The 15,450-nt window shown below is 41.7% G+C and overlaps 1 protein-coding gene and 1 long non-coding RNA gene across 2 annotated transcripts; one reads left to right on the top strand and one right to left on the bottom strand.

Moving 5' to 3' along the window:
- The first annotated feature begins 4,713 nt into the window (after window positions 1–4,713).
- On the top strand, window positions 4,714–5,219 carry LOC110676119. The gene is made up of 2 exons (XR_002500087.1): window positions 4,714–4,897; window positions 4,968–5,219. It is a non-coding gene; the product is annotated as an uncharacterized LOC110676119 (long non-coding RNA).
- Window positions 5,220–8,567: 3,348 nt separating this feature from the next.
- On the bottom strand, window positions 8,568–14,506 carry LOC110677224. Its single transcript, XM_021848255.1, has 3 exons — window positions 14,256–14,506; window positions 9,613–10,113; window positions 8,568–9,542 (listed from the first exon to the last, which is right to left on the bottom strand). The coding sequence occupies exons 1-3, from the start codon at window positions 14,376–14,378 to the stop codon at window positions 8,637–8,639; spliced, it is 1,530 nt and encodes a 509-aa protein (XP_021703947.1). The 5' UTR covers window positions 14,379–14,506; the 3' UTR covers window positions 8,568–8,636.
- Window positions 14,507–15,450: the final 944 nt, after the last annotated feature.

Consider the following 15,450-nt stretch of genomic DNA (forward strand, 5'->3'; position numbering starts at 1 on the left):
CAAGGTAGTTAGATGAAAGGGAGGTAGACGTGTTGCCAACTCCCACACTCCTCCTCAACACGTATATCGAAGCTCCTTAGTTCGACACTCCGAGTTGTTCCAGCAGTTGCCAGAATCGTGTGGCGCCCAACGGTTTTGTGAGCGCATCTGCTGTCATTTGCTCCAACGGACAGTACAATAGCTTCACTTCACCTCGTTCGCTCAAATCCTTGATAAAGTGACGCCTTGTATCGATGTGTTTGGAGCGTTTCGTTGCCCGCTCCGCATGGACAAAACTCAGACAACTTTGATTGTCCTCGAAGACCGTTGTTGCTCCACGCTGTTGTTCACCAAGATCCGCCATTAATCTCCGTAGCCAGGTCAGTTCTTGACAGGCATCGCTCAGTGATATGTATTCTGCCTCCATAGAGGACAGGCTTACGCAGGATTGCCGACGGCTGACCCAGGCTATAGGTCCACAACCTAAGAAGAAAACAAATCCCGTGGTAGAACGTCGGCTTGACGGATCGCCGGCCCAATTGGCGTCCGAGTAGCCAACAAGGTTCCATCCGCCATCACCAGGTCCAAACTTCAACTTCATCTCTTTGGTCCCCTTAAGGTACCTTACGACTCTTTTGGCAGCTTTCCAGTCCTGATCCGTTGGAGAGCTTGCTTTCCGCCCAAGAAGTGATACGCTGACTGCCACGTCGGGTCTGGCATTGACAGCGACGTATAAGAGTGCACCGACAAGACTACGGTACAAAGTTATATCTGCAAACAGTTTACTGTCACCTTCGGATCTTATGTAACCCGCATCCATCGGTGTCTTCGATGCCTTGCAGTCTTCAAGATTGAAGCGCTTCACCAGTGCCTCAATGTAACTCTTCAGCCGCAAGCTGTACACTCCTTCCTCGAACTGAATGTCATAGCCAAGGAAATGCTTTACCGCTCCAAGGTTGACTATGTCCAGCTCTTTCTTCAGTGTTTCGTAGACCTCGTCGATCTTCGCTCGATCAACGCATCCAACCAAAAGATCATCGACGTAAACAAGCAAGAATATTGTGGTCTGCCCATCACGTCGAGTATACAAGCAACTGTCGGACTGACATTGCCGGAATCCAAGCTTGACTAGTACCGCATGAAGAGCCCGATGCCAACACCGAGCCGCTTGCTTGAGTCCATATATGCTCTTGATGAGGCGGCAAACGAGGTGCTGCTTTCCTGCCACTGCGTACCCGGGAGGCTGGCGCATGAAAATTTCCTCCTCCACCTTCCCGTGCAAATAAGCCGTTCGGACATCAAAATGTTGAAGGCTCATTTTGTTCTTTCCCGCTACGGCCAGAAGTGCTAACAATGTCTCATGACGCGTAACCGGCGCGAAAACATCCAGGTAGTCAACCCCGTAACGCTGGGTGAAACCCTGCGCTACCAATCTTGCCTTGTGCTTGATGACGTTCCCGTTTTCGTCCCGCTTAAGCGAGAATACCCACCGTGAACCTATTGCCTTCTTTCCATTTGGCAGCGACACAAGTTCCCATGTATTGTTCTCCTCGTGCGACCGCATCTCGGAATCCATGGCGTCCTTCCATTCCTTCACTTCCACTGCTTCGCGGTAATCTGCCGGCTCGTCCGCGGCGCACTTAGCAACACTCACTACAAAATCATTCAGACGTTGTGGCAGCACACCCCTGGTTCGCCTATCCTGTCTTCGCAATTCCTGCTCCTCCTGAGCGTGACCGTTGTCGCCTTCTGCAGCATCTTCTTCTGAACTATCATCAGCACTGACGAAACCTTCGAATTCGGAACCGCTAACATCACCGTTATATTGCACCTCAAAGGTCGGCCGGTGTGGCCTTACTTCTGCTATCTCCTTCTTCGATGAGCTCAGCGGAATTTCGATTTCACTATCCAAATCCGCAACCGTGGAAGACTTATCAGGCTTCTTCTGCATCTCCGAACCATCATTCAGCTCCAGAAACTTCGCGTCCCGACTAATAGTGATGCGGTTCGTCGAGGGGTCGAGGAAACGGTACCCCTTATGCTCCTCCGAATACCCAACGAATATGAGTTGAATAGCCTTGGGATCCAATTTAGAGCGCCGCGCATCTGGTACCCGCACATACGCCGAGCAACCAAACACTTTCAGGTGCTCTACGTCCGGCTTACGATCCATCCATAGCTCGTACGGCGTTTTGCCAATCACCCGCGAAGGAACGCGATTTTGGATATACGAGGCCGTCATCACGGCTTCGCCCCAATACTGCTTGCCCATGTTGGCATCTGCCAGCATGCAAATCGCCATCTCCTGGAGTGACCGATTCTTACGCTCGTCTACCCCATTCTGCTGCGAAGTATACGGTGTAGTGTATTCCGCTTTGATTCCCTCTTGCTGATAAAACCTTCGCAGCTCCCGGCCGATGTACTCGCCACCTCCGTCCGATCGGATGGCAACCGGCTTCCTTCCAAAGAGATTCTCACAGCGACGCACGAACTCCTTAATCTTCCCGATGGCTTCATCCTTGGTCTTGAGCAGGTAGACGGTGGTGAAACGGCTGAAGTCGTCTATCAAGGTCATGATGTACCGGTTTCCCGATGGAGTAGGAGTTTCCATAGGTCCACATAAATCCGTATGGATTAACTCTAGTGGTCGTTTCGCTTTCCGTTCGGTCACAGGGGGAAAAGGTTTCCTTGCTAGTTTCCCCTTCAAACAACATTCGCACGTAGTGCGAACACCACAATCGGATAATTTAAAGCCACTTACCAGATCATCTCCTTCCATCCGGCGTAAGACATCTGGGTCACGATGCCCCACACGACGATGCCATGTGTGCTGGCACCGGTCGCTATGCTCACCTTCAGCCTTCAGCGATCTCTGCTGAACACGCAGCCGATAGAGACTGCCGACCTTGTCGCCGACCACCACCGTCTCACCAGCGGCGTTCCGTATGGTACATTCCGACGCACCAAACACCACTATGAAACCTTTCGCTGCTAGCACGTTTTTCAGCGTAATTTCAACTCGGTCGCCACGTCCGTCTTCACCAAAAACAACACCATCGCCAATTCCGTTCACTTTTGTCTTATTTCCATCGGCTAGAGTCACTTTCGATTCAACACTTGTGCGCAGCGAGTGGAAAAACGCACGATCACTTGTCATGTGCGCCGTAGCGCCACTGTCAATTACCCAGCTGGCCGACATCGAATCACCAGCCATGAAACACACCGCACTGTTTACCCCCTGCGCTTGCTTCGCTTTCGGATTGTCTTCCTTCGGCCCTCGCTTTTTACCGAAACCACCACTACTGGCACTGTTGCTCTTCGCGAGCCACTTTTTGCACTGCGCCTTCACATGACCGGGTTGTTTACAGAAAAAGCACCGCCGCTCTTCTTTACTGCTTTCCACGGCCATCTTCATCGCCTTCATACTCTCCGAAAGCGACGTACCCTGCTGCTGCCGCTGCCGGAATTCATCCAACAGCCGAGTTTTGACGGAAACTACCGTCCAATCAGCATCAGCCCGGCACTGAAGGGTTTGCACCAAAACACGATACGATTGCGGAACACTTTTGAAAATCATCGCGATTTTCAGAGACTCTTCCAAATTCTGGCCCGCGGCGGCCAATTTATCGAACAAATCTTCCATTGCTGACAAATGTTTGTCCATATCATCACTTTCCGCCATGTTCGCACCACACAATTGTGTCAGGTAAAACACTACCGTCGACATAGTGGCTTTTTCGTGGTGCTCCTTGAGAGCAGCCCACATGCCACGCGCACTTTCCGCAACTTGCACAATCTTGAATTGGCTCTCTTCCAAGAAAAGCCCAATGTTTGCACGAGCCTTTCGATCGCGAGCTAACCAATCCGCGTCGGCTTCTTCTGGCTTTTCCTGCCGGATCACGTCCCACAGGTCTTCTTTCTCGAGCAACCACTCCATTCGCTGTTTCCACGAACCCCAGTTGCTCGAGCTCAACTTCGGGAATGAAACTTTGGCACTATCCGCCATTTTGCCACTCGCGCGAAAAATCACTTCACCGGATTTTCACTCGCGACGAGCACACGCCAAATCAAACGCATAATTCTCAATCCTTTCCGGGTTTTCCGCACGCTGGGCCCATTACCTGTGGGCAGAACCACTGCACGCGAAGCGAACTAAACGGAAAAAGGAACCGAAAGGGATTTCACTGAGAATAACGAACACGAGACACCCCGCATAGAAAAATACAATTTGCCTTAGTTTCCAAACAATAAGCTGCATGTAATTGATACGGTTAAAATATCACAAACTGTTGCATTTATGTCGAACATTTTGACACCTCAAACTCTAAACAATAAATAACGTTTTATCAAAGCCATTGCAAATTGTTACAATTTAGTATTTTGTTCTTATATTGTTGAATGATATGAAGTTCAAAGTCGTGAGAAACAGTAACAACATAAATCTACCTTCTGGGGGAATGGTTTTTGTTTCTTTTTGTGCAACACAAACACATGAATATTTAACTATAAACTACTTTTAAGCAACAGTTTGGCAAACAGTTGAAGCGACACACGCTAGAAAATTTACACCGTGATAAAATTCACAGTATATTTTATAGAAGTTCCATATTTTGAAGAAAAAAATTAGATTTCTCCTCACCCTTGATAGCAATACTAAAAAAAGCGCTGCTATTTTGTTTTTTTTTTTTTTTTAAAGATGTAAAATCCTTAAAAAAACATAAAAATAAGTACTGTGTAAATTTTTTATCATACACTCTGTTGAATTTTCCATGCGTGTTTGTTTTCACGCTGTCTGAAAAATAGAAAAATAAAAAACGTCGCGAGTTCGTTATTTCTGCTCCTGCTAGTTTATAGTCGTTTTTTCATTGAAATGAAAAACTTACCATGTTATTAGAACCGGATCCGGAAGTGCTGCATGGTAAGTAATCTGATCCCAAGTTTGATCCCATGAATCATCATGTAATGTGCATCTGTTTGTTTCTCTCCAGAAAACAGCTGCCGTTTTTGCTTCGGTCGGAACGGTGATAAGCGGAAGAACCGGGACGGAATGATGATGATGCCGCGCAGCTTAGATTGCAACTTATCAAACCAGTGTCCCGAGTGATAACAAGTTATTCGTGATCAATCGTAATTCCATAGGTTTTAATTAAAACAAAGTTTTTCCACACTTATTTACTTGTTTCATTGCCTCTTCTAAGAAATATCCCCGTTCTTTTTTAAATGGTATAAATGTAATAGAACAGTTCAGCATACGTTTAAAATACCATAAAGTACCATAAGCCAACAATTACTCATACATTATTTGATTTCAATAAATAAATATGGTTTAACAATTTCTCAACTGTTTGCCCAACATTAGATTTGGCAAAAAATGGATGGTTTACCCACCCTTTGGCAAACCATCCACGACAAATTTTGTTCGAGAAAATCGTCGTTTTTGAATGGTTACATAACTTAACCGCCTATTCCTCACATTGTTATTTGCCCATTTACCATTTACCGAACTGTAAAAGTCGTTTGCGGTAGTGTCGGTTTATTGTTATTTTGGATGTTACAGGAAACAGGTTAGATATTGTCTTTAGTGGTTATGGATAGTTTGGTAAATTGTACCAGTACGGTTCTGGTTTATGCGGGACGTTCGATTTAGGAAAATATTTAATTCGCGTGTTTACTTTACAAAGTACAGGTTGATAATGAAAAACGGAAGTTCACCGCGCTACTTCAGTGCACTTTATTTTGTTTCTGTTAGGTTGGCAATAGCCTACTGCTAAAAGTATGGATGATCAGCAGCAAGGTAGTTAGATGAAAGGGAGGTAGACGTGTTGCCAACTCCCACAGAATACACTACCAACAAATTTGCAAGTAAAATCAATAAAACGTTTGTAAATCCCTGGACTTAAGGTGAAGATAAATCGAAGCCATAGTTCAAATTTGGCACGGATCTTGAGAACCAAACATCAGTTTGAGCTGAAAACTTAATCGATTGGTCACCACCAGCTAGTGACCAATCGATTGAGTTTTCAGCTTAAATGGATATTTGGTTTTCCAGATCCGTGCTCTTGAAAATTTGAGCTTTGGCTTCGATTCATCTTCACCTTAAAAAGGATATGGAAATTTCCACTCAACATCATTTCAGTTTACATAAATATTCATCAATAGAGTAACATGTAGAGTTCAGATGACTTTTGTACATTTGACACGAAATAAACTAAGTTCAAAGCTCACTCCAGGGCTCATATTTATCCGAAACCACGGACTCTAAGTACAAGGTAATTATAAATCCAGCAGCCAAGTGAAAAGTTCTCTCCTTCACTGGAGAAGAAAGTAGCTTGGTAAACCTGGAAAGGAAGTTCAGATACAGAAGCGAAAAAGGATCTCCAAGTGGAGAATCAAAAAGCTTCTGAAACTGACAGGTTTGTTAGCGTTTTTTAACTTCAGACCGCTTGACAGTGATGCAATCTTTCTTCCTGAGCTGAACAAATGCTGGCAAACTTGCGCCTTGTCACCTTTATTCGTAGAAGAGAGGATCGATGAAGAGAAATCGATTATGCGACTTACGCCCTTATTCTAGCACACGCTTGATATGTAAATTTAAAATTTGAACTGTTAAGAGTAATTTACGGCTTCGGCACCATTCGACTATTATCGACAACCAAATTTCAAACGTCAAATACACAGTATTATTCTATCAAAACACACCAATGAAACCATTAAAATGATTATTTGTTCTATCAGCTTCCCGCTGACGATATTTTCGAGACTGAACAAGCAATTGTGTCAAAGATGTCATCAAATCAAATGAATACGGATCGATAGGCCTTACGCAGCTTTCGACGGCGCCTTGATGTGGACTAATGCCACAGAAAAACAGGCACAACAGTTAGAACAGTGGATTACCTGCTTTGCCCATGTCTGAAATGTCATGCGAAAAGTGCATGGGAAGAAATAACAATGGGTTACATGCATGGCATGATTCGCTACTAGCCACATAGTAACGCACATGCACTAGTGTCTGTGCACGAAAAATTGCTAAAAGGTAACGCGTAAAATATTTGTATGGTGAAATGCATCCAACGAATTATTTCTCAAAATTTGAAACTATTTTCGAAAAAAATATTTGCTACCTTTTCGAGCGTAATGATATTGGCTATCACGCCTTCCAAATATTTTTTCGATTAAAAGTTTTATTCACAAGACAGTTGATCAGCAAAAGTTTTCTCATTTTATTCTGTATAACAACTGTTAACACCGCGCGTTGTCCAGTGTAGCTGACCAATACACTGAGGCAAAAATACTTGGATTTTCCATAAATCATGACTTATGAATCAACTAAATTATGGTTTCATTGAACGCTTAACCATTTCGAAAATGGGATCATAAGTTTCATAAGTAAGAGCTTTGAAATATTTAAGGACCAATACTTGAAATAATTTTCATAGTAATCGCTAGAAAAACTGCTCCGCTTTCGATGTTGGGTACAAGTTAATCGAAAACGGATCACATGTTATAAAAACATGTCAATTTTTGAGCTCGCCTGATATAAAAGGCAATTGTAGTTGGTGATTGATAATTTTAAGTAAGCAATTATCATTGCGCTTATCACTGTTTTTAATTGATTGACTTATGAAATTTAGTTATGAAAATCTTCACCAAAATCATAAGTAAAACTTAAAAATTTCACAATAATCATTGTGGCGCCAAATCATAATTGTTCCTTAAGAAATTATTAAGTTTTTTTTGCCTCAGTGTACCACAAAGAGCAGAATGGCGATTTGGGCGAACCTTGCTGTTATTGGCTAATTGGATTGTTTGTCTTCTAATGCCGAATGGTGAAGGAGAGATAGTAGTAATGATAAAAAACATAAAAACACGGACTGAAGAAACATTGTAAATAATAGTAGTACAAACGTGGCAAAATACCCGTTGAAATTGGTGGCTTCAGCTAGTTCAAGTTTGGGTTACATGCATGGCCTAGTCGCTATGCACGAAAAATCGCTGAAAGGTAACGCGGAAAATATTTGTATGGCGAAATACATCTAATGAATGGGTTACATGCAAGGCACAAGATATTTTAGTTAGATGCCTTTCCCTTTACAAAATAAAATGAGAATACTTCTGCTGATCAACTGTACACTCAGGCAAATGGACTATCGATAAACATAGGAACCCCTTATGGAAATTCGCCACAAGAAATCGGATTGAAATTCATAAATTTGCCTTATGAAATCAGAATTTGAAAACAAAAAACGTTTTCGCGGCAACCTGGAATCGAACCAAGAACCTTGCGATCGATAGGCCCGAGCGTATATCACGCGTCTATCGACGCCTTGATGTGGAGTGATGCTAAAACGATACATAAAGCGTTCGTATTGCGATAATCGTTCCATCTTTCATAAGGCAAAATGTATGAATTCGATAGTCCAGTTCGCAGCGTGTAGATAAGAACGAAGGAGGTAATCTGTTGATATTGGCTTTCAAGGTGCTCAAAGAGAAAGCTATTCCAATAGTTTTCAGCGTGTTCTGCTGTTCAATATGTAGATAATATGTGTACTACTTCTCATGGCTTAAAATAAATGGCATCAATAAAATACAATGTCGTAAAATCCTTTTCATGATACTGTCTTGATTACGCCTACATCAGAGATAAACATTACATTTTATTCGTCATTTTCAATTTCTAACTTCACGCGTACCGGGCTGAGCTGCTGCGAACTGCCATCTGCTGTTTGTTCTTGGCTTACGTTTGAGCTTGCTGAAGAAGAAGACGCCTTTCGCTTTGCGTTTACGCAAATAGTTGACGGCGGAACGTTGAAGGCTAACGCCGCTTTTGCGTAACTCATTCCATTCTCGACTGCCTTCAAAGCGCAGTCCATCTGCTCTTTCGTGTAACCATTCTTAAGACTGCGAATTGTGTCTTTCGAGCGGTTTATACCGTTAACCTTCGCATGGTGGTAGATTGTACCGTGGGGAATGTTGAATACAGCTTCCGCTTTCCGAAAACTCATGCCTTCCTGAACTGCTTTAAGAGCTTCATTCAACTGTTCTTGGGACGCATGTTTGGGTTCGGGGCAAGATAATCCGCATCTTTTTCCTCGCTTCATGAGAGTAGCATAAGGAATGTTGTATTTAGTGGCCGCACTTTTCCAATTCATGCCCCCTCGTATCAATGCCAAGGCTTCCTGCATTTGTTCCTCAGTCCAGGTTGGCTCCGGACTTTGTATTTTTATTCCATGCTGCCCGATGTGTCGTCGTAGAGTCGAAGGTGAAATGTTGAACTGCAAGGATGCTTTCGTTACGCTTAGACCAGCCTTGATCGCTTCCAATGCGGTGGTCATGTGATGTTCTTTGTAACTCTTGTTGAACTCTGGTTGTTGGCTCTTTATACCTTGGCGCTGGGCGGTCCAATAAAGCGTTGCTATCGGAATTTTGAACGTATTTGACGCCTTATAGAAACTCATTCCATCTTTGATCAATTTCAAGGCGTCATTCATTTGATGTGTGTTCCATGTTTTGGTCGGTTCTGTTTCATTTGGCTGTTCTTGTTCACCTGTACCAGACAGTTTCTGCCAATGGATACGAATAAGCACAGATACATTTCAAAATCGATACGGTAATTTAAAGCACTGTACTAACCTGGCGTTTGAAGCTTTGTCCGAAGCTGTTTGGATCAGGCACTTTGTTCTGAACATCATTTTGCTCGAGATCTGCCCATTTACCCATATCCATTGGTTGTAGCATACTGTTGCCGTCGTTGTCGTTTGCATTGCTGGCAAACCTTTCGTTATTCGCTTCATTGTAGAAATGTTCACCGATGTTATGCACTACGGTCATTGGCCCTTCACCAATCGGATGTGGATTCTGCGTCACCCATTGGCTGCCGTGAGAAGATGGATTGCTGTACTCATCGTAGTCATTGAGGTCTACTTCCTCTTTGATTATGGCGAATGACCCCTCATTCAGCGTTGGAGATGGCTGATTCTGTTTCTCTGCTGTCTGCAGCGATGATAATTTTCCATTCTCGTTGCGAAATTTGGCATCAGCGTGATGGCACTGTTTTCGAAAGGAATAAGCCAAGCTAAGAGCTATCAAACAATCCGGGCAGATTTGCTGTGGCAGACCATCTTCCGTTGTGACCTAAAATTAAATTTTTGAATGTGTTAGATGCAACGCTGGATTAGCTACACCATGTGACGTAACGCATAGCGCTAGTATCTAAATATCTAAAGATAACACGAAAAATATTTGTATGGCAAAATGTATATAAGGAACTATACTCGAGACAAATAATTCATTGAAAAAATATTTGGTACCGAATTTAGACTCACACCATATAATTCTACTAGAGTTAGTATCCCTTAACAGATACACGTATTGCGACTTCACTTGTAAGGCTGTTTTTGTGAAGTGGAGTCTAGTACACGACACTGAAGACTGCCAAACAGTTGAGATCTAAATACCCATATCTGTCAGTCAAAGGATACAAGCTCTAATGGAAATCAATGATGTAGTACTAAATCTTCATTTACTTATAGGTATTCCACTAAACAGCTCGAAGATATATTATCATAGTCGTGCATAATAAAGTTGGCTATCACGTCTAGAGTTTGTTCACAAATATCATACAAGCCACCTAAATAATAATAACCTACCCACCTTCTTGTAATAATTTGTGATGAATGTTTTGTAAATTTTGTATGAGCTGTGACATTTTGACGATGCCTTCAGCATTATGAAATTTGTGAACAAAGCCCTACCATACATTATTTGGATTGAAGCATTAATTTGCGACATTTGAAGTTACATGCCTTTCCCCATACAAAATTATATGATTTAACTTATTCCAATGAACTATGCTGCCCATACTCGCATAACAGTCCCATATGAATTTTATCGGGGGGACGCCATTTGGCATAAAGTCATTTGGCATAAAGCGGTTTGGCATAAAATAATTTGGCATAACGGTCATTTGGCATAATAGTCATTTGGCATAATAGACGTTTGGCATAATCATTGAAAACTGAGTTGCTATGTTTTTGGCATAACCATTGCTAACATTCTCATATGTGATTTTCCCTTCTTTTGGTCATAGGCTGTTCTTTCTCATTACGTTGTTAATCTAGTGGTTTGCATTGTGACTACTAACATTTTCATTGACAATTTTGCCTCCTTTCCTACGTTGGCATTATAACTACTAACATTTTCATCGACGATTTTCCCTTCTTTTGATCACCAGATCTTCTTTTAAGTAGCACTATTTAAATTTCTAATTTCTTTTCTTTTATGCCAAACGTCCATTATGCCAAATGACCATTATGCGAAATGACCATTATGCCAAACGACGTTATGCCAAATGGCTTTATGCCAAATGACTTTACGCCAAACGGGGTAGCCCCAATTTTATCTATTTTTGAGTTAGCTCCGGGAATGGTGTTTATTTTCAGTGTACTTCTCAAAATCATGCTTAAAATTGAATCTTTGTATGGACAAAATGTGGAAAAAATACCAAACCATGTGCGTCCCATATTGAAAATACCTGCATAACAGTCCCATCAGTTGATCATGACGAAATTGAAACAAACTCATTTTGATAATAATTTTTGTAATCTTGCATCGTGGTTTTCATTTCATTAAAAGAAGGAATAATACAAACTATACTGATTAAAATCATGTTTATTCACGAAAAATACTTATTCTAGCTTGACATGAAAGTTTTCTTGAGTGACTTCTGTTGCGTTAAGTGGTAGAACCACAACTAAAAGTATATATTCTTGCGAGGCTAACAAACAAGTAGAATAGATTCTCTTTAAAACAAGGTTTGGCCAATTGTCAACTTATTTGAATAATTATCAACGAAATCTCCGGCAGGCTCAACTTTCATCGGTATGAAAGGGGAGGCTTTTCGCGCACATCGCCATTGGTATCATCGACAGGATTTTCATAGTCGTACGGAGTATATATAACATCTAATGCCGAAAAAGGATGGTTCTGGGCACACAACAGTATTATCCACACTTGGGAAATCGCATGATTGAAGCGATTGTCGTCATAAAGATCCAAAACTTGCTCTATTAGTTATATTCCTACGTATGGTTCAAATCCAACGTTCCTGTGCTGTGGGGGGATTCAACCAAGCGGCCGACAGAAACAAACAAGTCAAATTTTCAACAATATCACTGTATAATGTATAGTACCTACCACCGAATAGTAAATTTGTAATTAAAACATACGAGTACTAAAAATTTCAGAAGGAAAAATGTCTTGTGATCAATTGTAAACTTCAACGTTAATGTGTCAACGTGCGCGATAACAAAGTAAGCGAGTCCCAAGGAATGGGACTGGTATGCGGGTATATTTGCGGTTAGCTAGAGAAGTACTCGGATAACGAGTCCCATTGGCTTGTGTCCCAGATTTGGACTTCAAAAACAACCATTTTAACCATATTACATTTGTTGACGATTTTATAATATTGTAATGATAGTGTGTAGAGTAATGCTACCACGGTTTATTGCTATCAGCAGCGGTGGTACGAACACATTTGCAAATAGGTTTAGAAGCAGGCATTGCAATCTCATCTGAGCGTAGAGATCATCTTTGCATGTTGAAAAGATATTATCCCTAATTCAAGAGCACATTGAAATGATTCAATCTTTCCATCTTGATCATAAAATGATTACAATTGACATTTCATAAACGTACTTTCGTAAAACCAAGTGTATGATGTCCCACATCTGTGGAATTTGTTGCTAAAAAACACATTTTGCTCGCTTAGTAAGGAGCTGCACCGGTCCTTGAACTTCCGTCAGTGATTTTCTCATATTCAAAAAATGATAGTAGACAAAGATGGTCAGACGAGTTCGGCTTCAGCCAAGATTCTTTTGAACAGCTGACGGTAATCATTGCTATTTCTCAGTTGTTTTTTGGCATATGGTATTGATTTTTCGCCCATTTCTACCAAGCTTTTGCGCTCAATAAAACAATTTACTTGGCTGGGAATTGATTGTAGTGAAACAAACACTTTTATATTTTACACCTATGGATTCATACTGTGCTTCCTCCTAATTGATTGTTAACGTGAAAAACTATATAATTTGTTTGATAATCAGATGATTGTATTAAACATATTAAAGGGCTTGTTTTATTTATGTACTCATGGCTAAAAAAAAAAAATGTTAAAGGGGGCAAGATCCGTCATTGGTTGAAGAATTTTCAGAAGCAGCTTAATCGTTCAAAATCAAAAAAATTACACGATAATGTGTTCACTGTATTCTATTCTCCAACAAAAACACGGTGAACAAATTTTCTTCGAAGATTTTTTAGTTTTGAATAGAAAAACTGTTCTTGAAGATCCGTAATCATCGTACGATGACGGATCCTTGAACGAAAGCCTCAAAATCAAGATCATCTCAAGATCAAACGCGGTTTGTAGAGGAACTGAACTGCCCATACTCGCATAACAGTCCCATATTATATGGGATTTCATATATAAATGGGACTGTTATGCGAGTATGGGCAGTGAATGGGTTGAAGTTCAAAAAAAAAATACATTTATAACGAATGCAAAGCATGGTTATCTTTATTTGACGTCTTGTTAATCCCACAAATATCATGCAGCAATAATATTTAATAATATTGTGAAATCTAGATTGTGGGAAGGTTTTCCTCATATTCTTCGTTCTTCGTTCAATCCTTTGAGACGAAAATGTTGACGTTAAGGTATTTATGATATATCCTGGTGCAACATGGGAGGAGACCGAATTGGGCAGGATAAACACGGTAATTTTCACTGAAGCAGAGGGCTGCGTTACCTATAGATAAAGGGAAATAATGTGTTGATCTATTTCAATATGAAAAACTAGCTTACACTTCCACTAAAATCACAAATCATAATAACTCTTGACCCTGTCTTCTATTTGCATGAGTGTCACTTTCTGAACATTTGTTCCGTACAGTTTGCTGAGATTAAAATATTCTGTTGATGATCAAAAGAGTCAGAGATCTAGGTGAAAAATCGATCAAAGAGCTCAAAGATAATATCTTGTTATTCGATCCATATCCCACTCAGATGATCAAAAGATGAGATGAAATGTAATGCCTTTTTAGAAGCGTTTTTCTCGACATGACGATTTTCCTAATGGGACTGTATTGCGAGTATGGGCAGTATGGGCATGAACAAATAAAGTAATCCATTGCCTTCTTCCTTCTTTATATATACTACTTTCCTATTATAACTAGCATCTACTTCAGAGCTTGTTGTTGGGTCTAAAAATGGTACATGCCTGTATGTTGCTGATATCCAGTATCATGTTGGCGATAACTTCTTGGGTCGTTTCAGCCACAGCATACAACGAAAACGGCCGGAAACTATCTTTACGTGAGCACACACGACAGCACCCATCCATTGTGCCCGACTGCACTGTATAAAACTTTGTTCAAGCAAATGAAATCGAGGAAAATTCGAAAAAAAAAAGTCTCGAGACGACTTTTGATTGCAACGCGATGTTGTTGGCGACTGTCAATGGGAGTTTTTGTTTACAAGCCGAAGTTTGTGTGTTGACAAACAGATTCAGGTTCGGGTGGTTCGGGGCATCAAAAGAAGGTATTCCAGGTTTTTATATCAGGTAGGAATATTTTTTATGGAAAGCTTGCACTCGTACAGCATTCTTCGCAGCCTGAGAAAGCTTTAACACAGGGTTTCTCAACCGGTGGTCCGCGGACCCCTAGGGGGCCGTGACGAGCTCTCAGAGGGTCCGTGAAGCCATTGAGATAGATTAGCATCGCTTAACCTTCGTGCTATTTCTTCCAAAAGACGGATATGGTCCTCGAAGTTGTCGCTGGCCACAATGATGTCGTCTAGATAGACAAACACCCACGGCTCCAGCTCTCCAGCTCCGAGGATCTTATCCATCAGTCTGGACAAAGTTGCAGGGCTATTGGTGAGGCCGAACGGGAGGCGCGTGTATTGAAACATTCCGCGACCTTGTATACAGAACGCTGTTAACGGCTTCGATTCTTCGCTCAAAGCAATTTGAAGAAATGCATCCTTCAAGTCGATTGTACTCAGATATCGAGTTTTGCCCAATCGTCCTAAAATACGACCGACGTGCGCTAACGGATAACTGTCTCGTTTGGTCCGAGCATTAAGCTTTCGCGCGTCCAGACATAAACGTACAGTACCATTAGGTTTTTTAATCGGAACTGCATTGAGAGCCCATTCCGAAGACGACTCTTCAATAATTCCGAGGCGAAGTAGACGGTCTATCTCCTCGTTCAAAGCCTTGTGTATAGCGGGTGAATACGGGAATGGAGATACCCGTATTGGTGGAGAATCTTTATATTCATCCGTCAGTTGTATAGAATGTTGGACTAGTGAGGTAACCTCGAGCTGGTCTGACATAGCTGGCTTGAATTTCTGCTTAACAATTTCCAGTGCCGCTTCCTGCTCGGAGCTGAGCTCAACGAAGTCAGGTGGGT

Source organism: Aedes aegypti, chromosome 2, assembly GCF_002204515.2.
Source record: "Aedes aegypti strain LVP_AGWG chromosome 2, AaegL5.0 Primary Assembly, whole genome shotgun sequence".
Classification (NCBI taxonomy): Eukaryota; Metazoa; Arthropoda; class Insecta; order Diptera; family Culicidae; genus Aedes; species Aedes aegypti.